The following is a 23,853-nucleotide window of genomic DNA, read 5'->3' as shown; positions in this document are numbered from 1 at the left end:
AGGCTCCCAAGTCAATGCTGGTTTCCCATTCTGAGGCACCAACAGGCTTTTTGAAAGCCATTTTTAAGCTGATAACACTGTTTTTCTAAATATGTCTAACTGGGAGATATAAAAGAGCCAGCAAGATCTAAAAGAGACCAGGCTGATCCATTAGTGGTGTTATCACCAGTTCAAAAGAATTTGCAGGTGTAAGAGCAGACAGGGCACATCCTCTCTTTTTAAAGAGTGGGAAAATTAATAAAGATACTGTTCTAAGGCTTTTAGCCAGAGTTCCTTTAAAACAAACAAACAAAAAAAGATAAATACCTCAGACTACGAGGTTTAAGCTACAAGCTTCATTTCATCCCCTTGCCAGTCTGCTTTGTCCCATGCCACAGCACAACCGACAGGTTCAGAGATCACCTCTCAGCCACCCTCCATGCCCAGCTTCAACCAGTCCGGCCAGGCCTCACAACTCACAAGCATACATAGTAGCTCAAGTGTCAAGAGTAAGATCTTACCAATAGTTAGTCATCTTCTCCTTCTGAGAGCCAGTAAACTTTATTATTGTTTGTAAATTGTTCCAAAGCAAAGCACTTGTTTTCATTTTACTAGCACTGTGCTAAGAGATCATACACTGATTTCTATTCTGCTTATATTATTTAGGAACTAGACACACATCCACTCAAATCTGGCTTTAATAGTGAAAGGAGTAAGTTCAGTAGCCAACAGCCACATAAGAACAAAAGACAAAAGTCACCATGTATTTATGCAGGAAAGTTAAGGGCACAATATTAAGAAACGTTCACCTCAACCATGACAGCTCCATTCCAAGGACAATATAGTATAAATGTATCCGTTAATTTGTCTTCATGGAGGTTTCAGCTAATGGAAAATGTTATTTCAGAATTGAAGCTTTTAGTGATGTAAGAAGCTTGCAGTGCACATTCACCTAAGTAGTATAGGTTATATATTTACTCTAAATAGCACAGAAAAACTGAGAAGTGAAACTGAGTGGATATTCACTTTTAGAGCAAAATACAGACTGATTTCCTTCCAGAGTTGATACAAAGCACACTAATCAAGACAAGTTACTTCATAAAAATGCTCAGGAGAGGGAATATATAAAATAATATGCATCAAGGCATACCTTGATTTTAAAGGATGTTATTACTGTTATGAATTTTCTTCTTACTCAGTCCTAATTGTTTCTTGCATCGTTCTCACTTTTCTGTCTTCACTAATGTAATTTAGTAAGTTTCACTTTTTACTAGTTCATCCCATTTGTTTTAAGTTATGTCCCATGAAAATGACAAAGAAGGCAACTGTCTGCAGAATTAATTCAAGGAGCACAAACATGAGGGAAATTTTTAAAGCTTTAAGTGGACTTACTCTGCAAAGGCCAAATTTGAAAAGTTAAGATTTAATGAACTGAAATCTAGGGTAAAGAAACGCAGTTCTCATGGAAGTCTTCTAACAAGTGAATCAGTAGGTTATACCATTAAGCAAGAAAATAGAGTCCTCTATATTCAACTAACATTAACACAACCGCTATTTTTATTTTTTAAGTAACAAAGTCAAAACTCTTGCACTCGTAGGTTACTATTAGTCCATTTTGTCATCCCAGGTTCAAAGCTGCAATAGGCAACGTTTCTGAAGTTTAATGGGGTTCAGACAGAAAGAAACCTATTCATTGCTGAAATAAGGCTGTGAGCCTAGAATTAAGATTCTTTTGTATCTGTTCCACCCCCTTTCCAAGAACAAATTAAAGACTATTTCAAATAATTTGCCCACTTACATTGTTTATGTGTTAAAACTTTGTATCAAAGCAAAATTTGATGTTATGGTTTGAAACTGATGAGCCAATATGAATACCACCAGTGTTTAACACATACTATTTGTTAGTCACAGGCATACAGCAGCTACTCCATTTATTTTTTTATTTATATGCTTAATGACTACATGTTAAGAGACAAAGTGTCAAGGGAACACAAAACAGTACCAGAAGGCTTGAGTTACCCCAGGTAAATCACTGCTATTCAGAGACTATCAACACAACTCCACTGTCTTCAACTACCTGAAGGGAACACAGAGAAGCCAGATTCTTTTCAGGAGGTCCACACTGGTAGGAAAAGGGGCAAGAGACAAAAGTTTCAAGAAACGAAGTTCCAATTAGGTATTAGAAAAGAATTTTAACGATGAGGGTAATCAAATGTAACAAGTTACTCAAAAAGTACTTAACCTTAGAGATACTCAAAACTCAACTGCACAAATCCTGAGCAAGCTGATAAATTGGTCCCGCAGCAGGTTGGACCAGATGACTTCTATAGGTCCCTTTCAACTCAAAATTACTTTGATTCTGCAACATCTGTCCAATGCCTGTTTCATAGATCAGCTGACAGTGAGACAGATAGATGATGCAGCCCCTGATTCAATATGAAGTAACATGCAGGACCTTGCTCAAAAATCTTACTGCTGAAGAGCCTCTGTAAGAGGAACAACAGCATATTAAGATTCAACATCTCTGTAGGAGCATCAAGAACTCCATTACAGCTGCACTTAACATCAAAAGAAGATATTAAAAAGTGAAGATACTAGGGAGACACAAAGTTGACAGCAAGAAGGATCAGATCCTTACAGATAGCATACAGAGAAAGTAAAGGTGCCACATGGACATGCCAGGTAGTAAAGAAACACTTGAAAGAGCAAAGAAAACAGGCAGAACTAGAAGAGTCTACCAGAAAGAAGGCAGCAGCCTTCAAAGTTGAGGCAGCACCCAAATGAACATGGCCATGTAGGATTGTTAATTTATCAAAATTAGACAAAACAAAGCAGACCACTCCCCTGAAATTTACAACAACAACAATATAAAAAAAAAATCCATTCTTTCTTCAAAATGCATGGAAAAGAAGAATGCATAGGACGAAGAGATGATCAGAGTACAGAAGGATGATCTTCTGGAAAACACACAGGACAGTCATTTCTTTGCAACTGTTCTGTTTCTTCTTCTAATCCATGAAGAAAACTGAAGCCTTAGTCTTGGGGACTTCCAGGGTTTGTCTCAAGTCACAGAACAGAGGCAAGGGGAACCAGAGCCAAGGTACTAGGACATGTTTTGATAAGGTCTGAATAACCAACACAGTAACACTTGAAACAAAACTTGCTCACTTGAAACTGAATGTACACTATTTTGGTACCAAAAAGCAGAAGAGTGGCAAGCATGATGCAACATTTAAGGGAATATCAGGAAAGATCTCAACAATAAGCTAGTAAGCCTTATGTTTCCATCAAGCACGTTAAGAGAAAAGGGCCACACCAAAAGAGTGTTACAAAAACAGGGAAGAATCAAAGCAACTTTTTCAGAAGGAAGTCCTGATTCACAGACCTAGTAGGATTCTCTAAAGCAAGGAAGAAGCACAGGAGTCATGTAGCTGATGCAGTTGGTATAAATGCCCAGAAGTCTTGCAACAAAAAAATAATAAAAGCTTTCAAAGGAGTTAACTGGTCACATGTGAGATAAAAGGTCCTTTCATGGAGGGTAACTGGTAAAGAGATAGTAAGCAGAGGTAGGAAGAACAATTAGTTTTACTCAGTGGAAGATGCTGACCAGTGCTGTTTCATAGATATCTGTGCCCTTTGTTATATCCACTCATAAATGACTTGAAAGTTTGCTCATAAAATTAAGTTGGTCATCATCATTACAACCACAAACATTTGTGGAACGACTTTACAGGACTGAATGACTACTCAGCAAATTTGCAGATTAAATTCAGCAGAGGTAGGCGATACATAGGTGAAAACAATAATATGAACTGACAAGCTCTGAGCTCAGTACTGGTAAAGGAGTAAGATAATGGGGTAACAGTATATAGTTTCATGAGCTGGAGAAAATGAACACACAATAGCATACCACTGTAAAAATCTATAGTGCATTCACACCTTGACTCCTCTGTGAGGCTTTGCTCTGCCTCCCCCTCCACCTCACCAGCTTGGGAGGAAGAAAAGGTCTCAAAATCTGTCCCCTTTTAGTTCAGTTTATTATTAGGGATGTGTTGCAGCTAAGTAGACTGCAGGATTTACAATCTGAAACAGTTTAAATTATAAAATCTTGGGTGCAGCACACATACATGTAGGCACAGTTAATGTTACAACACTGGAACAATACTGGGGGACCACACAGGGTAGAAGATGCCAAGTCCAATGCAAGCTCATTCATACTTTACCCCGGAAATGGTCCCCAATTCACATATTCCCTGAACTATGCCCATGAGCATACTAATAGTTAAGCAGTCACAGACTATCAGGTTCAGTAATACAGCTTGTTCCCCATCCCAATTTTACTTAGCAGCAGAGATTCCAGCCCTATATATCAACCCTGTTTTTAATACTCAAACACTCTGTCAATAGTTGGTTTTGGCTACAGTTCTCCCCCACAGTCAGAATCAGTCACCTCTGGGCATAGTCACACTCCCTTGCCTTCCTGAGGCACCTGGCGAGGAAGAAACACATTTTAGTCCCAGCACTAGAATGTGTGGTATTCCCTAAGAGATAATCTGTCCCCCAGGAATCTCCTGTCCCCTATCCCCCCATATTTGTCTTCCTAACAGATACAGTCTTTGTGACACATGGAGGCCAGCAATTCTCTCTTGGCTTAGCCACCCACTGGCCTCTTCCAACATAACCCAGAAGAAACTTGCAAGGACTCTCAAGTAAGGAAATCCTGCAAAGAGGCATCATCTCCCATGTCAAGATAGTAGGCTAGAAAGAACTTTAACAAGCACAAGTATCCTTATGTGGTCAGGATGTTGAACTCTACATTGCCCATGGAGTGCACAGCACAGCTCTTGATCATTTTTCTAAACTGCTGAGCTGCCAAATCTTTGCTTACCTGAATGAAAGTAGCACCCTCTACTGCTGCCTTCAGGTCTGTACAAATGCTAATGAGAGCCAACTGCTGCTCCGCACTCAAAGTTCCTTTCAGGAATCCCGACTCTTCCAGTTCTTTCATTTGTTTGCTGACAGAAACAACATACACATTTCAGTACTTCATCATTGTTAAGCCACCATTAATTTTTTAAAAAGCTTCTTAAGAACCCAGTTGTATTACACTATTTGCCATGCCACTGCATATATTTATACTCAAAAATCTATGCAGGTTAGTTTCAGCCATTCCTCTTTGCTCCCTCCATCTTACAACATTTTTTCTTCTCTTCAAACATGGACAGCTCTAAGATCTACTCCTAGATGCAAGATGCAAGCTGGTCACCACCTCAAACGTATTTTCACTGGTGCAGAATCAGCAAGAGTTTTTATACTGATATTTAATGGGATGAAATGTCCATTTAATATACTTCATCTAGTTTTACAAACAACAGCTCTTTTGTTATGAAGCCTCACTGCAGGAACACTGTTTAACTGTATAGAAATAAACAAACAAATGCATTCTGTACAGCCAGAAGTCGTTCCTAAAAAAACAATAGCCCTACATAAGTAATGACTACAGAGCAAGTATCAGAAAAAGTTACTAAATTGAGTTGCCAGAGCTTAAAATAAATGTTCAGATACACAACATTGCTGGGACTGGTCATGCCACATTCTCAAGAAAAGTCTCTACAGTTTGAAACTCTTGAAAGTCCAGAGCAAGCAAGACATTTTCAAAACTGTTAAAAGTCACTTAGAGGAGCAGTATCCACAGAAATTAAGTGCTATTAAACTATATGATCACAATTAATCTAAAGCTATTTGATATAGCCAGTATCATGGTTAGATCTGTCCGTTACCTGAAGCCAGAACTCCTCTGAGCCTTTGGTTATTATTCAGCAAAAATTGCTCAGAGAGGACGATTAGCAGCAGGAAAAATAAATAATCATTTCTTCTCCCTACCAATCTAGTTCTGAAGCTTCTTTTTGGATGTCTTTTTACATGATAAATAAGTTGTACTTGCCACCCAGTTGGAGGGTGGAAAATCTGTAGCAAAGCTGTACAGCCTGGAAAAAGTGTATTTTTGTACTTTGCAAGTCATATAACTATATATAGAAAAAAACAGTGATCCATCATGTGTTTCCTAAGTGACTGTGGCACTAAGGCATACACAGCAGTCTTCCTTAGGGGCTTTACAGCACAGTACATGTTAAATATGCAGAACTTAAAGGCCCAGATGATCATCACTCCCATCCACACCTCAGTCTTTAACACACCTTCCCAGGCCCCTCCATGTATCCAGACAGTAACACTGGATTTATTTTTTCTAAATCTAGAAACCTCAAAGGAGATGGGACTATGTATGTCTGTCACAATCTGCAGCAGCCAGATCCTTCCTTAGTGCTTACAAAGCAGGGCAGTCAGCCAGCCACTAGACTGGGATGTGAGCCCCAGACTGCTTTTCCAGTCCAGCTCCAGCACTTAAGACACTGTGGCAGCATTTCCTCACCCCCTGCCAGTAACACCAAGGCAGCCACCTTTACATCAGCAACCCTGAACAAACCAGACAGGGAGCAACCAGATCTCAGCTCTCAGTTGCTTTATAGAGTGGCAGGATGCGTCATCTATATTTTTCATGCAGCATTTTAAATCAGTTGAAAAGTGAGAAGGATGTAGATCATTGCCTTTATCTTTTTTTCCTCCCTCCACTCTTTCCAACCCATCTGCTGAGAAATGTGTGAAAATGCACTCTCACTTTGTCAAACCATCCTTTTATTTAGAGCTCATTCCTGTCAACAAGTCATAGATCAAATAAAAATATTAAGCTTCCTCCTCCAGATTTCCTGAACAAAATTAGTGGGATTTATCTCACCCACTCTGTCAACATGCACATCTAAGACAATAATTTTCAGCTCTCTTTTTAGAGAAAAAAGAACTGTTTCAGGTGCATTTGACTAATATTTTCTTAGGCATCCAAGTGTGCAATCCATCTTGTCTTATGGAAGTACCTATTTCTCCCCAAAGAAAAGAGCTCAGAATTAGATATTTAGACCACAGTATTTTGAAGTCAAAGATGAAAGTTTGCAGGGATTTATTTGAAGACAATCCAGTTCCTACTTAACTATACAGAAGCAAGTCAAACCTCAGCAGAGATTCACTAGGCCCTCATATCTTTAGCTTGAACTGGCTCAGTAAGTCTACCATTAACTTCCAAAAAAAAAAAGAATTTTACTTCAGTATGCATGTAGTTGTGTTGAGTCCAAGAAAATACAGCAAATATAGGCTATACTACTTTTATCATGACTTTATTAAGAGGTCATAAACATCTGCTGTTCTGCAAATTACTCTGATGTCCTCTCTTCCACTCAAAGTAGTTTGCCAGCAAACAAACCAGCTTCCTAATACATCTTTCTGACACCAACCCAGAGCAGCAATACTTTAACCTGGGAGGAATCCCTCTAAAAATCATGATAAGAAGCACTCAGTAGCCACTTACGAGTAGCCAAAAAATGCATAGAGCAGTTCTGCTCCTGGTTTAGCACAACAGTCAGAAGAAATAAATACCTTCAGATTACTGTGGACTTTGTACATTAAATCAAAGGATTTCCAGTAAACTTGGGAGTAGGCAAGATATCAGCAGAGTCTCTGTTTGAAGCCAGTGAAGGTGACAGTGCACCTCCTAAACCAAAATACGTACCCACATTTTGGGCTGGGAAAAAACAACAACAAAAATCCACATGCATGTGCACTCACAGCACTAGCTCCTACAAGCATTAATCTTCTCCTCTTCAATGAGCTGCTTCAGCAATTAACTCCAGATAATTTCTGTACTGCAAGTTCTGACACTTCCTCTTTATTTTTGTCAGAGCTGATCATGGACAATGATTTCTGACTCTTAGGCAGAGCATGCCCTGGGTAAACAACTAGGTATTGCATTCTGTTTACACTGGACAGGAGCTTTGAAAAGGTTCAGTTCACTCTTAGCTGAAAAACAAAGCCAAGAGTCATGCACTTTTTAGACACTGCTCAGGTCTGTCCTGTTTGCTTCCCTGGAGTCCCTTAGACTTGGTGCCAAAATTAGTATTCCTACCAGTTTATGCAGTCCAAAACTGATGAAAAGAGTTCCATTAATAGCTTTCTTCCTCTTTTCTCAAATATGGATTTAGGCTCAAAACCCCAGAACTTTCCTACCCAATGTTAAACTATTCAGACTGTATCTTCTGGTAAGTTTTCTTTACAAGCACTTCAAGAAAGGGGGGGGGGGGGGGGGGGGGGGGGGGGAAGAGGGAAAAAAAGAGAAAGAAGTGCTCAAACATACACCCCTCCAGGCAGCATCACAGAAATAAGCAGGAAATCCATCAAGTTTCTGGATGATTTCTCCATTCGATTTCTTAACAACACAGCAAATAGACAGCTGGAAAGCACAGGCTTCTGCCTTTGAGCAATCTGTGTAGTAAAGAATAGCAAACAGGAAGCTTCAGCTCCATTCTCCAAGCTGCCAGGGTACACTACCACTTGTTAGGCAGGAATTCCATCCAAGACTTAAGGCTTCCAGCACACAACAGGTGCCAGTGCTTCATCTGTAAAGAAACAGGTGCACCTAAACAAGAGTATCCAAACTTCTGACTCCTTCACACCTTGTGAAGCAAGATGGTAAGGAACCAATCATAGAATCATTCAGGTTGAAAAAGACCATTAAGATCACTGAGTGATCAACCATAAACCTAACACTGCCAGTCCACCACTAAACCACATCCTTGAGAGCCACATCTACACATCTTTTAAATACCTCCAGGGACAGTGATTCAACCACTTCCCTGGGCAGTCTGTACCAATGCCTGATAAGCCTTTCAATTAATAAATTTTTCCTAATATGTAATCTAAACCTCCCCTGGCACAACTTGAAGACATTTCCTCTAATTCAAAAGGTGTTAAGTATTTATTCATCAGAAGTTAATTTCCCGGATGCACCTGCCTAAATCTAGCATCCTTCTCTTATTCATAGACTGCATATTGCTTTTAAAAAACAAACCCAAAATTTAAGTTTGAAGAGACCACAACAGAATTATGTCTTTCTTTGAAGAAGAGGGTAAAGTTCTTGTTATTTTCTCTGCAATATGACACTAGTCTCATCCTCCCTGGTTCTCAAACTCCACTCCACGATTGGTAACTGAGGGATTCAAAAAAAAGCTAGAGTGACAGACTAAAAGATCTGACTTTTATTTTTCTTTTGTAAGTTTTTACAGAAATTTGCAGTACCTGTCTCCTGTTCCATACCGTTCCTTCTCTGCCAGTGATTACCATCCTATCATTTCTACTTCTCTGTCATAAGTCTTGTACACCAAGAACACCACTTCTTAATTAACACCCAAAACCACCATCTTCATACATGGGAAATTAAAGGCTAGACTGATTTTCCCTCCTAAACAAAAATCCTCCTGTTAACATCACCATTTTCATGCTATTCATTTATTTAAAGTAATATAGTTATTTAAAGCATGGAATAGGAAATACAATTTGTGCATTACTTGAACTTTGTCCTTCCCTCCCAGGAAAAATTTTTTGCCCACTTTTCAACAATATATTTACTAACATTCTAGCTGATTTGTTCCACAAATTAATTTTAAGTCTTCCAAATGCTAAACCCTCTTTATATTCCCCTGGGGTATTAGATTGCCCACACTTCTGTGGCAAAAGAAGGGAGCTTCCCCTGGTATTTACTATGTAGGAAGGCACAAACCAGATGAGTTTGTAGATGCAGTAGTACACCACTGACCTCTACTGGATACCTTTTTATTCAAAGCAGCCTATGACCACAGACTGAGGCCATCGCAGCCGCATCCATGCAACACACCCACAGGACTTTGCTTTGCAATTGTATCGTGTGCACAGTTTGAAGAGTTTGACTAATACCTGTAAGGTCTTCGAAGAATGAAGATTTCATTACATCCGTAAGGAAATACTACTTACTTCTAGAGCCCACACTTTGTCTACCTCCAGAGTTTTACTGTTGCATCTGACTGCCCATGTGTCATGGTTTAAGCGTAATGCAGCCACTCACTGGTGGGATGGGGAGGAGAATCAAAAGAAAAAGGTGAAGTCTCATGGGTTGAGATAAGGGCAGTTTAATAGGACAACACAAGGAGAGAAGTAGTAATAATAGCAATAAAACTAATAAAAGAACATATAAAATGAATGATGCACAATGCAACTGCTCACTGCCCAGAACCACTCAGCCCGTTCATGAGCCACAATCCCTCCTCCCCCTGGCCAGCTCTCCCAGTTACATAGTGAGCACAATGTCATATGGGATCAAATATCCCCTTGGCTATTTCGAGTCAGCTCTCCTGGCTATGCCCCCTCCCAGCTTATTGTGAAAATTAACTCTATCCCAGCTGAACCCAGAACACCATGTCAACATTGCTCTGGGAATTGAACTAGTATTTGCTTCAAGATAAGGCACCCTCCTGATCACATAAACTGCCTGGGATGCTCACGTTTACAAATCCTATTCTAAAAGTTTTTACAGAAGGACCTTGAAAGTGATGCTAATACTTATCTTGTTCACACCCCACTGCCTCACCTTTATCCACAGCTATTATTGAACAGTCATATTATTCAGCACATGTTTTTGCAATAAGCAAATACTGAAAAGATTAAAGACCACTTAAACACAAACTTACTGCCCAAAGCGGCAAGGAGAAGGGAGAGGAAGACATCACCAATACTATTCTTCACAAATTCAGCCAACCACCACCACCCAAAGACTAGGGCCATTAACCAGTCACAGCACCAGACTGCTATCTAGTGCTGTCTGATAAATGAGAGGGTAGCTGACATGGAAAAACACCCCAACAAAACAACAAACCATCACCAGCCCAATATACCTACCCTAAGGCACAACAGAGTAAGAAGGAAACCGAAAGCCCCTGACTGGGACCAGCTCACTGTCTACACTTGCAACAGTCAAATAGCAAGCAGCTAATACTGAGTTGCAACTGGCCATATTAATATGCATTAGCTATCACCTTCCCTCTTCCTGCTTTCTCCAGACTAAAGGTAAGCACACACCACACCACGGAAAAGTAATTACACATTATGTCTTCCTGAAAGAGCAGCACAAGCTGGATGACTAAAGCATGTTTCTATCCAGGTAAGAGAGATCCAACATTGCCAAATGTACTTCATCCATAGCAATGGCAGGATAGTAAAGAGGGACAGTTACATATCTGCCTTTGACACAGTTTTGAAGAGGTATAAAGCAAGATGACAGAGGAGCTGGGACATAAGAGCATGGTGATGCACAAAAGCCAATCAAAATTTTGAGATCTCCTAAAGTTATCACACACAACCTGCTTTCCAGCCATGGCGCTCTCAGGATGTCTATACTGGCATTACACAAACTGGGTGCTGCAATGAGAGCAAAGATTTTGTAACAGGAAAATGCTGCTACAGCCATTATGTTTTTTCATGGTAAATACAGAGTCGCCAATATTGCCAAGTCTGAGCAGGGTCTGCAACCCATTACAAGCCACTTCTTACCCTTAGAAGATCAATACCAATGCTATCTCCAGATCTAGTGAGCTAAGTAAGTTTGCTCGTTAGGTTTGTCAAGATTCTTTAGGTATCAGAACCGACAAGTTTATGCTGGGAAACCTTCCCGCTAGGAAGCATTTTCTATGGTTCTTAATATTTTATTTAAGTTTAGGTTCAAGATGAAAATTTCCCTTCGGAGGCGTTTTTGACTACAGAATGACCAGGCAGAACCTTTGGAACGACAGACCCTATCAACACACTCTCTATTTAGTTCTGCAAATGAAGCAATTTTCCCTAGCTAGCTTATTGCATTATTTTGGGGGTGTGGAGGTGGGTAAAATTGAAAGGTAGAATCAAGACTATATTTAGCATAAGCTTGACATGCCAGTGTCAGGCACTCAAGATCAAAAATATCCACTTAGGTGTTCCCTCAAGATATATAAAACTAAGCAATTTTTTGAATAAACTATCAATTTGATTATAACTTCCTAGTGATATAGGACCCAATGAGGAGAGGTGCTATGCTGGACCTTGTTCTCATCAACAAGGAGGGGCAGGTGGGGCACGTGAAGCTCAAGGGCAGCCTTGGCTGCAGCAACCATGAAATGGTGACGTTCAAGATCCTTAGCACAGTGAGGAGAGTGCACAGCAAGATCACTACTCTGGACTTCAGGAGAGCATATTTTGGCCTCTTCAGGGGTCTGCATGGCAGAGTAGCACAACATAAAGCCCTGGAGGGAAGAGGGGCCCAAGAAAGTGGGTTAATATTCAAGGATCACCTCCTCCAAGCTCAGGAGCAATGCATGCCAACAAAGAGAAAGTGAGTTAAGAATGCCAGGAGGCCTGCAGGGATGAAGGAGCTCCTGAACAAGCTCAAACACAAAAAGGAAACCTACAGAGGGTGGAAGCAAGGACTGGTAGCCTAGGAGGAATACAAAGAAATTGTCCAAGCAGCCTGGGATGAGGTTAGGAACACCAAAGCTCTGATAGTATTAAATCTGGCCAGGGACATCAAGGGCAAAAAGAAAAGCTTTTGTAGGTAAATTGAAGATAAAAGACTAAGGAAAATGTGGGCCCTCTCTGGAAGGAAACAGGAGACCTGGTTACCTGGGACATGGAAAAGGCTAAGGTACACAATGAGTTTTTCACCTCTGTCTTTACTGGCAAGTGCTCCAGCCACACTGCCCAAGGCACAGAAGGCAAAGGCAGGGACTGGGAGAATGAAGAATCACTCACTGTAGGAAAAGATCAGGTTCAAGACCACCTAAGGAACCTGAAGGTGCACAAGTCCATGAGACCTGATGAGATGCATCTGCAGGTCCTGAAGGAACTGGCAGATGAAGTGGCTAAGCAACTATGCATTATATCTGAGAAGCTGTGGCAGCCTGGTGAAGTTTCCACTGACTGGAAAAGGGGAAACATAACCCCCATTTTTAAAAAGAGAAGAAAGGATGACTGGCCTGTAGTTCTATGGGCCTGTCTCACCAGGGTCTGCCTGTGCCTAACAAGATCATGCAGCAGATGCTCCCAGAAACTATGCACATGGAAAATAAGGAGGTGACTGGTGACAGCCAACATGGCTTCACTGAGGGCAAACTGTGCCTGACAAATTTGGTGGGTGCCTACAATGGGATTGCAGTGTTGGTGGATAAGGGAAAAGCAACTGACATCATCTACCTGGAATTGTGCAAAACATGTGACACTGTCCCACATGACATCCTTGTTTCTAAATTGGAGAGACATGGATTTGATGGATGGACCACTCAGTGAATAAGGAATTGGCTGGGTGGTCTCACTCAGAGAGTTGTGGTCAGTGACTTAGTGTTCAAGGGGAGAGCAGTGATGAGTGGTGTTCCTCAGAGGTCACTCCTGGGACCAGTGCTGTTTAACATCTTTGTTGGTGACATGGACAGTGAGACTGAGTGCACCCTCAGCAGGTTTGCTGACAACACCAAGATGTGTGGTCGACACGCTGGAGGGAAGGGATGTGCCATCCAGAGGGGCCTTGACAGGCTTGAGAGGTGGGCCTGTGCAAATCTCATGAAGATCAACAAGGCCAAGCACAAGCTCCTAGACATGAGTTGAGGCAACCCCATGCACAAATACAGGCTGGGCAGAGTATGGATTGAGAGCAGCCCTGCAGAGGACTTGGGGGCATTGCTGGATGGAAAACGGGATGAGCTGGCAACGTGCACTCAGCCCAAAAAGCCAACTGTGTCCTGGGCTGCATCAAGAGAAGTATTGCCAGCAGGGAGGTGATTCTTCCCCTCTACTCTGCTCTTGTGAGACCCTCACCTGAAGTACTGTGTTCAGCTCTGGAGTACCCAGCATAAGAACATGGATCTGCCTGAGCGGTTCCAGAGGAGGCCACAAAGATGATCAGGGGTCTGGAGCACCTCCCTATGAGGACAGGCTGAGAGAGTTGGGCTTGTTCAGCCTGGAGAAGAGAAGGCTCCAGGGAGACCTTATAGAGGCCTTCCAGCACTTAAAGGAGGCCTACAGGAAAGATGGGGAGGGGCTCTATCAGGAAGTACAGTGATAAGACAAGGGGTAACAGTTTTAAACTGAAAGGGTAAATTTAGATCAGATAGAAGGAAAAAATTCTTTCCTGTGAGGGTGGTGAGGCACTGGCACAGGTTGCCCAGAGAAGCTGTGGCTGCCCCCTCCCCTGGCAGTGTTCAAGGCCAGGTTGGACGGGGCTTTGAGCAACCAGGGCTAGTGGAAGGTGTTCCTGCCCATGGCAGCGGGTTGGAACTAGATGATCTTTAAGGTCCCCTCCAACCCAAACCATTCTACAATTCTATGATCAAGGATGACCAAAGCCAAGCTGCATTTTGCCCTTGATACAAATACAGCCTCAATACAATACAGAACAGAGACTGGAAGAAGAATCCAACTTTGGAAGAGTATCTAACCACACAGCCAGGGAATATGTCATGAGCTAGGAAAAGAGAACAAAGCCTACATCAACATACTACTCATGCTGCAAGGCCAACCCCATAAACTGTTTCCCTTTTCATACAAACAAAGCATAAGAGGGCACCAGACAGCAATAAGTAATGTACATTCAAATGTTTTTTTCTAGAGTCTATTCTCCTCCTGGAACAAGAAAGATGATGAGCTTAAGTTATGGGGAGAAGAGTCTTTCAAAATTTAGCTGTAACAAAGTCATATGCATAGGTATGGTTTACTCCTCTGGCCTTGCAGCCTGCCATACATGAGGCACTTCAGATCCCCATTCACAATGGTACAGACTCTTAAAGTACTTCTCTCCATTTGGCTAGAGGTGGGCAGAGAAATGCTAGTTTTTTCTAGTCCCAACATCTTGTTTGCTTTTCACAGAAACTGTGCTCCTACAGCATGTAAAAAACTAAGGTTGCTTAATGCAATACTGCAATTTACTACATATCAAGTTCAATAAAACTTATGGTTAAATTAATATTCAAAGAGGAAGCACAATATTCTGATGTCAAGACTGCTTGGTTCCAACTCCTTAAAGGCCTAACATCTTCGAACCATGCAGAACAGCAATCTATAGTCAGATAAAGCTGACATAAGTAATTGTCACTGAACAACCCCACTTTTGATATGTGTTAAGGTTGTGTGGTACTGAATACAAACTCAATTTGCAGAAAGCAGAGTTCTGTTCTTCCAGAATGGACTTCTACAGAACTCACAAATAATTTATTTTCAATTAAATTTAAATGTAAGGAAGAGGGTCCCTATTTATTAAAGAGAGGGTCAAAGATACTTCCCTTCCAACCAAGTATTTCCATGTTTTGATACTATTATTTCATTTCACTTGTATTATGTACTAAAAGTAGCAATAGTAATTTTATGTGCCCATATCCCTAGAAACAACTACCACTTCACAAAATCAACTTCAACCTGTCAGAAAATTTTTCTATTTGGGCTAATAGGAAGGAAGGTTAAGAAGACAGAGAAGAGCTTCTAGTATAAATTTACTGCTTAGTGCAGTTGAATATAATCACATAGTTTTAAAAATAATCTTGTCTTAATATTTTAGCACAGGCTACTTCCCAAGATCTATGATTTTTTTCCTGAAGTTAACTATAGCCTTTATGCATACAATTGTTTGGGTTTTATGTATTAAAAACAGTTACCAGCTCCTGTGTCTTGGAGGAGATACAGTTTTGCATCTAAGTAAATACTATATTTAATCAGCATCTACTTCTAGAAAGAAATCAGAGAATGCATGCGCAAATATCCAAGTTTTAATGTCCTCTTCAGAATCAACTGAACTTTTTCCCCTTGCAATAGTCTTTCATAATATGTGCAAAGACTGTTCTATATAAAACAAGAACAAGTTACATAAGGGTAAAAATACAGCATTTCCAGTGTAATTAATCAGTCTTTATCAGCAGCACAAATATGCTTAGAATGGCAGCACAGTAACTACTTGAAAAAAGTTTACATAATACAAGAATCATACAGGTTTGGAGGGGTGGAGGATGGACACATGCACTAAAGAATTTCTACTGCATTCAAACCAGAATCACACTGACTCATATGAAAGCATAAAGGATATGAAAAGTTACCATTTTCCAAGGCATGCTGCTACACTGTGTATTCAAGTAGGTCAAGTGTGTCATAAAGCTGCTCATTAGTTTGTTTCTTCAGCAGAACAAAAGGTTGTTCTATTAGAACAGACACTGGTTAATAAAGCCACTGGTACACCCAGTTCAATTCAATGTGTGGTCGTTTTGTGTCAGGGCACTCACTGCCATGTGTCTGGCAACAGGCAGAAATCCATCGGACCATGTTAGGCCTTAGTAAACACACTCTCCTTTTCTTTCTGTATCTGGTCTACTGATATTGTGGCAACATGATACATATTTCCACTTGTTTCAGTAGATCAAAATTCCCCACTTTAATCTTACTTTTTAACCCATAACCAAATGTTTTGAATATTAAAGAGTACATTTAATATTTTCCATACAGATACATGCAGGCTATCATGATCAGTGTAGGTCCATCTCAGACTCATTCCAGTTCTCTTGAGGACTACACCCTCCTGCTGCTCACCTACTGTTGCACGCAAGTTGAATTCATCAGGTTAATGAGCCCTGAGATGCCCTTTATATAGGATTCAGAACAATGAGTTACAAGTCAATATACTAAAAGCCCATCACATAAAACAGTTAATAAATACTTATCACTTCTATCAAAGGAGTATAATCTCCTTTTAGAAGTGAATGTTGTTTACTACACAAATCCCACTTCTGTTTGGAAAAGGCAAACACTACAAACAGTTCTCTGAACACTCCAGTTTCTCCTTAACACACAGAGTACCTCCACACACTAAAAGTTTATGGACTGCAGACTAAAGTGGAACAAATACTTTTAGCAATACTAGAACAAAAACCCCAAGCCTAAAGAGTTCCCTAAAACTACTAGCTATTTGGAAAGAAAAAGGAAAGTAAACCCCAGCAAGTCCAGAGAAAACAGCCACCAACTGGCTCTCTCAGTTGCTCTCTCCTGGGAGCCCTCATTACCTACTCAAGCTACAGCTCTTACACAAGTAACTCAAAAGGGATTTACTAAAGGTTATGTGCTATGAAATCAGTGCATAGAAGTTCAAGTTTCACTGTATTTTGAAAGATACAATCATTAAAATGCTGGTTGAAGAAACTGCATAGCTTGCATGGTCACAAAAACTACATTATCCTGAAACTAGGCATTTTAACTAGGATGTTACAACAGCCAAGATACACAAGTTAATTATAAGTTGAGTTAAGAACACTTTATGTAAAAGGCAAAACCCTCTTGAACTTCTATGGCACAGCATATGCAGGCACAGGACAATACAGACACACCCAAATAGCACTCTACCATATTACACATGACATTTTAACACTTTCAAGCCAAAAACCTTGGAAGGCTAAAGACCTCATTTTGCTATTAGAAAGACAAAAAATGTCTCTAGCAACACAAATTGCAAAACTGACTCTGCAATAATCCAGAATCTCATCATGGCTACTACTATGACAGCAATTCTGCAAAAAACCAAAAGTGTCTGTCACCTAGGTGTAGCAACAGAGATGCTTGGTCTAGCACCTACATGGAAAGAGAGGTTTGGGGAAAGAAAAAAAATTTAAAACTGCAGGAGATAGATCTCCCTCCTCTTTTGTTATTAAGCCTTTTTTAGCAAAACTCATTAGATATCACTTACTGTTTAACTTCTGAACTCCAACAACTGAACTGACCCACAAGGGGCTCCTGAAGTCACTCCTCCTTGCTGTAAGCCTTGTTACAGAAAGCCATCACGATGCAACACACCACAACCCTTCCTAAGGGCAGCTTACTCCCCATACCAGCTGACATATTCCACCCCAAGGCATCATGAAGGGAAGGCTGATGCATTTAAGGTTGACGCTGATCATGGAGCGATCTGAATTTTAGCATTAAATGCTTATACAACAACATAAGGTAGCACATTTATTGTGCACAATCTCATAGACATGTAAAAGTTGTATTTCCAGGACAAGCAAAAAAAATGGTGAATAGGACCAGACACTTTCCCTTCTAACATAAAAACTAGGGGCCAAAAAAGCAACTGAGAAGCCAGCTTCAAAACAAACAAAAGGGGATAGCTCTTCACACAGCAAGCAGTAAATCTGCAGAACACAAAGTCCTTTGGCAAGGAGGCCACAAAAGGATTTACAGAGGTTCAAGGGAAGGTTAAGGAAATACTTGGAAGAAATCTAGTTAAGAGTTACTGAATACACAAGCAACTTCTAGGCACTAAAGGTTGGGGGAGGTGAGCAGACAGGCAGGACTTGAACTTGTAGCTCTGTCAGGTACCAAAAGCATGTGGCTTTAGCCATAGTGCCACAGGGCAGTGCAAAGGGCTGAGGATTGTTGGTCTGAACCACTGCAATTGTTCTTGTGGTTGCACTCTCAAATTTGCTCCTCCTAAAGGTGCTTCTCAGCCTCTACTATAACACATCAGTAGTTGCATGTTAGTGGAACTAGCAATCTGTTCCTTCTAGGACTCAAAAAAATATTAGTTTAAAAACTTTAAAAATTCTACTTATAAGATACTAACAATTGTAGCAGGGCTCCTTGGCAATCCATGTTAACCTAATTATATTTTAAAAGTCTTTGGTGTCATTCTGTGCAAAAACTCTTATGTTCAAGTATTTTAAGCTTAGCCCACAGATAACCTAATCATGGTTAAATATAATTTCAAAAATCTGGATCTAAACTTAAGCTCTTAAATCATTACTTAAGAATTTAAGTGTTCTTCAGAAGTATAACTAAGATATTTGCGAGCACCATTCTTCTGATTTTAACAGGATCTGTACTTCTAAGTTAAAGTCTTCTTCCAAGCTTAAAATCTACGTTACCTTAAATAATAAGATGAAGCTGTTCATTCAGAATTACAGAAATCCCAGAGTTTCATTACAATCCCAGTCATTTCAAGTCAGGTGACCTACCGAATGTTTTCCAGTGCACTTGTTAGCTGTTGTTGTGCAATATCATAAAGTTTCACTTTGAAACCTCCAGCAGCAAACACCATGGCCCAGCTGCGACCGATGAGTCCACTGAAAAGAAAGTATCATCCAATTAATGAAGAATCATTTATTTTTGGGAAGGAGGTCTGACAAGTATTGCAAGAAGGAAAACAGAGCTTGGACTCTTTAGTATTTAATGAAAAGATTGGTTATATATTGATAAGAAACAGATCTCTAACAGAGATAGATCTTTTGCTAGCTGTGTAGTAGATTCTCTTGAGAGCTGGAAGAAAGACAAAACAGAAAATGCACATCAGAATTCAAACCAGTAGGAACTACTACTTTGGGACACTGGACTCACGTATCAGCAGTTTTGTCAGCTGCAATCTTAATCTGGAGTTGGTGCATGGAATTACATTAAAGAGTTTGAGGGTTTTTTTAAATTTTAAAACTCCTCTGTTCAGTTCATAGTCTAAAGACAGACACCAGCCCATTGTCTCAAGAGTTCAGGATCCTGCTTCAGAGATGATCAGAAAACCTAAGGTTCAGTTACCACAGTCACGGGTTCTCTACAATTCAGGAAGTACCATAAGCATGTGAAAAAGGGAAAAAAAAAACCAACACCACCACAACAAACCAAAACCAAACAAAAAAACCCACAACATGGGTTTGATACTGCTTTTCCATTTACAGGACTGCCCTTATTTTTAGATAAGGCATCCTACCATGCTGGAGGCATGCAGGAACAATCTGCCTACATCTTTTGGTTAAGTCACATTACTGAGATATACATAAAGGAAACTTGCAGTAACTGACAATTTTATCATGTCTCTTAAGGCAATGCAAGTTTTGACTTAATCAGATTTATAGCAGGCATCAGCCTCTTCAGATGGAAGCACTGAGGAACAGTGTAGTATCTCAGTTAAATAACGTGATATGGCAAAAAAAATGAAGTCTTCATAACAGAGACAAGAATCAAGAGCAGCCCTATGACTGTCACAGTGGGGGTTCTGATAACTACATGCATTTCCTATGATTTCCGAGACCACTGCATTGGTAGAACTAAATTTAGGCAATCTCTGGCAACTGGAAAACACAAGGCCACTAGAGCACCAATAAAGAATTAAAAGGGGAGTAAGAGTCAGAGATAAAGCAACAGTCAAGAAAAGAAGGAAAACAAAACAGGAACATGCTCAGATTTTGGTTTAAATATAAAAAAAGGGGGAACAAAACAGGAAGTTTCAGGAAACAGCAGGAATCAGTGGAAACAACTGTCAAAAGAGCCTCAACTCTAAATGCAGAGTTTCACTTTTAAGTGGACAGTAAGATCTCACTCTAAACTTACCATTTAAAACACACACGCACAGCTTCACTGTACTAAGCCCAGACCTCAGCAGTTCTTGGGCAAACTACAGAACAAACACACTAACATAAAAGGTAAGGTATGGGTCAAGGTTTGTAAGCTACTGTAGACTCCTGGCTAACAAGTATTCCTAAAATAAAAGCATTTGGATCACTTAAGCAAGCATATCTGACCTACAAGTATAAGTTAGCATCATCTCTGTCAAATTGCACTTTTAAATTAAATTTCCTTAAATTGGTGTTTGACAAGAAAGTTTATTTTGATAAAGGTTTTTAGGATTGTGGGGTTTGTTCGTTTGAACTACAGAGCATGCAAAATAAGTTGATGGTAGGTATCAGACCTGCACTGTTACTCTATTGTACATGACAGCAACATTACAACCTGATGTTAGCATATTTGACCCCCTAACAGTGCTTTTTGACACTTTAAGCATTGTCATTTTGGGTTCAGTGAAGTATTAACAATAGATCTACTCAAACAATTTCTGCAGGTGCTACCAGAAACAGTTTTCCTGCCTTCAGTGCAGTTGTGCCACAACAGCCACAATAAGTGAGAGCCCACCTCTCCTGATCCTTTAACACCTACAGGGCGAATATAAGTTCCCCGAGCGCTACCGGTAAGAGCCAGCTTTGTCATCATCACATGACGGCACCAAGACACATGTCTTGACACCTTAAGTGGTCCTGCTAATAAAGTTTGTTGCAGTCCACACTCCTTGATTCAATTTATAGTGGTGTGTAGGGGGCTATTACCACCTGGCACACTTTCACACCAGATTCTTGTTCAAATAAAGAACTTCAGTTTTAGCTCAAAAAGATGAAACAATGCATTCCCACACAAGTCAGAAATACCACTGTATCTCATGGCAAGAAAGTATTACTCCAAGAAAGCCTGAGAGAAACTTAGGAATTCCCTTGATAAAGCTGTCAAAGATGATCTTAAAGCTGTGCTTGGATTTCTCCACTCCTCTTACACAAACCAAACACTGCAATTAAAAAGGGCAGCAGTCTTTCAGACCTAAAGGACTACTTAGAGGTGCTGTAGATGTTTGTTTTGTTGTTTTTTAAAGTAGCACAGAGCTGCCTTAAGCAAAGACACCCTTTCCAGTGAGCCAGACAAGTGCATTCCCGCCCAAGATCCTGAATTCCAGCAGCACGAACCCGCAGCTGGACAGCCCTCCCTCGCACTGCTCCCCTGCCCCAGCCGTGCTCTCCCCACCGCCGACTGCACACGTCAAAACCCACGCACGACCCCGAGTTACCACCTCGCTGCCACACCCGGTGCCTACAACGGTACAGACTGCCGAGGCAGCCAACCCACCGCCCCACAGGCCGGGCCGGGCCTGGGCTCCTTCGCACGTCCCCAGGCACCCGCGCCCAGAGCCCGCGGGAGCCGGGCCGGCACCTCCTCCCCCAGGCACAGCACCGACCCGCGGAAGAGAAGAGGCGTCACCTGCCGATGATCGCAACCTGCGAGGGCTCCATGCCTGCGGGGGCCCAGCACCGGGAGATGCGGGACGAAGAGGGGACGAGGAGCGGCCGCGGCGCCGCCACTGCCGCCGCAACTGCCACTGCCGCCGCCACCGCCTTAATGCGCGCCCGCCCCCGCCCCACGGCTCCCGCCCTGTCACCGCCGCCCCTATTGGCTCCTGCTACGCGCGCTCCCATTGGCTGCGCTTCCCGGCGGGCAGAGAGCCCGCCCCGCGGCGGCCGCCGCCCCCGGGCCGCCGGGGCACGCAGAGGCTGCCCGCCGAGCCCCGCTCGCCTGCGCCGGCCGCGGGGGGCAGGGCCCGGACACCTCCTCTCCCAGAACCCGCGCTGCCCTCCCTGCCGGCTTCGCGTGCCGGCAGCGCTGCTTTGGCCCCCGTGGAAGGGCCGGCCCTGCGTGCTCACCCTCTGGCTGCACCGAGAGGTAGTGGGCGAGGGTGGTCCCTTGCAGGGTGGGGGTAGGAGCTCAGCGTTTGCCGGGACGGAGGCCCCGCTTTGGGTGGGACAAGGCCAGGGTTTTACTCTGCTGTTAAAAAGGGCAGACCCCTCTGGCCATGTCATCGAAGGTGTTCAGGTGTGCCCAGGTGAGTGCCCAGTGAAGCTGAAACACCTGTGAGCATCCAGGCCTTGGGATTCACAGCTGCCTTCAGAGACGCGAAGAACCCATCACATTTTGTCCAGAGACACTACTAGAATACATCAAACCCCGTTGCTCTCTAGTTTTTGACAAGGGCTCAAATGAATTCCAAAGTAAAGTTCAAATCTGAAACTAATCCATACTTTTCCACATTAAACAAGGCCTTATTATTCTTAAAAATACATTCTTCTTGAATTCTGAATTAAAATATATTTTTAATGTCCTTGGTTTGTATGAACTAAAGTTTTTCAAAATTGTGCAAGAAGGTGACATTACAATGTCAACAGAATTCTTTAAGCTGCTGCTCTACAACAACTTACTGTTCCTTCCAGCCTGCTGCATTAGTAATTTTTTTATAATTCTGTGTAGTTCCTACTCATCTGCATAGTGCTTTGTAATCATGCTGAATATTCCTGAAAAGAAACAAAAGTTAACGTTTTAAATGCTTGTTGTCAAAGGTTATATTACCATACTTTAATGTAACTGAGAAATACTTGCAAGTTTTCCTCTGTTTCTGGCTTTCTGAAAAAAATTAAGTTGAAAATTTATACGTTTGTTCCCAGAATAAATGTGTCATAGTTACTGATGAAGTTGAGCGAATCTTTGTTTGTATATAATTTCTCCTAGTTTCCAAGAAAAAAATAAAAGATCTACATAATCACTTACACATCCATTCCCCTCACTGACACTTTGCTAATTCCAGCCACGTTCAACAAGGAGACAGTGTAAGTTCCTAAAGGCTTCACAAAGACCGCTCAATGGACAAGCAAGGGAAAAACCAAACTAGTATCTCTTTGACTTCCCGCCCATAATACCACCCATTTAACCTGAGACCTGCCAGTAGCTGGGAAATGGAGGTAGAGCATAACTGGGCCACAAGAAGATATAAAGAAGTGGGACACCAGCATGGAGGAGGCCGGGTCGTGCCAGTTCTGCAGCTCATAGATTGTGTAGGCTGGCATAGAAAGCATTGTTTTATGGTTGTTGCAAGTGCCAATTGTGTGCTTTTGAAGACTAATTGAAAATAGCATGACTTGACACGTGTTACAAATACCTTTGTCTAGCCAAAGCATAACTGAAGCAATCAACGCGTACTTTTTTTGTGTACTCAAGCTTTTACTTCAAAGAAAAAAATTCCTAGAACATAAAACTAATGCCTCCTGGTCTTTGGAAACACGGTTTTTAGAAAAATTTCACCATCACCGCCATTTGAAAGTACTTATAAATTATTTTAATATTCTTTGACCTCATGAGATCTGTATTTATACCTTAAGTTGTCTTAAGTAATAGACTATTAGATACAAAAGCCATTACAGATAAATGGATTCAGCAGAATTAAATGCTTACTTAAACTGGAGGTGTTACTAAAGGGGTTTGAGAGGTAATCACAGTTGTGATAATAGTAATAACAGGGCCTTTAAGTTATGTTGGTGAACAAAACGAGGTCTGTGG

General features: G+C 41.4%; 1 protein-coding gene across 4 annotated transcripts in view; it reads right to left on the bottom strand.

Moving 5' to 3' along the window:
* The window catches only part of CRYL1 (crystallin lambda 1), a 60,022-nt gene extending 38,174 nt beyond the window's left edge, over positions 1-21,848 (bottom strand). For 3 of the 4 annotated variants that reach the window (XM_074915655.1, XM_074915674.1, XM_074915684.1), the window contains exons 1-3: positions 21,730-21,848; positions 18,897-19,004; positions 4,868-4,994 (exon numbers count right to left, since the gene is read on the bottom strand). In XM_074915655.1, the coding sequence (XP_074771756.1) occupies positions 4,868-4,994; positions 18,897-19,004; positions 21,730-21,761 (267 nt within the window). In that variant the 5' untranslated portion in view covers positions 21,762-21,848. Of the gene's footprint in view, positions 1-4,867; positions 4,995-15,995; positions 16,035-18,896; positions 19,005-21,729 lie in introns of those variants that run through there. The other variant, XM_074915665.1, reaches the window with a different exon arrangement.
* Between the last annotated feature and the right edge of the window lie 2,005 nt (positions 21,849-23,853).

The sequence above is a fragment of the Athene noctua genome, chromosome 1, assembly GCF_965140245.1.
Source record: "Athene noctua chromosome 1, bAthNoc1.hap1.1, whole genome shotgun sequence".
Taxonomy (NCBI): domain Eukaryota; kingdom Metazoa; phylum Chordata; class Aves; order Strigiformes; family Strigidae; genus Athene; species Athene noctua.
The sequence above is the reverse complement of the archived record's forward strand: the minus strand, read 5'-3'. Positions and strand labels throughout refer to the sequence as shown.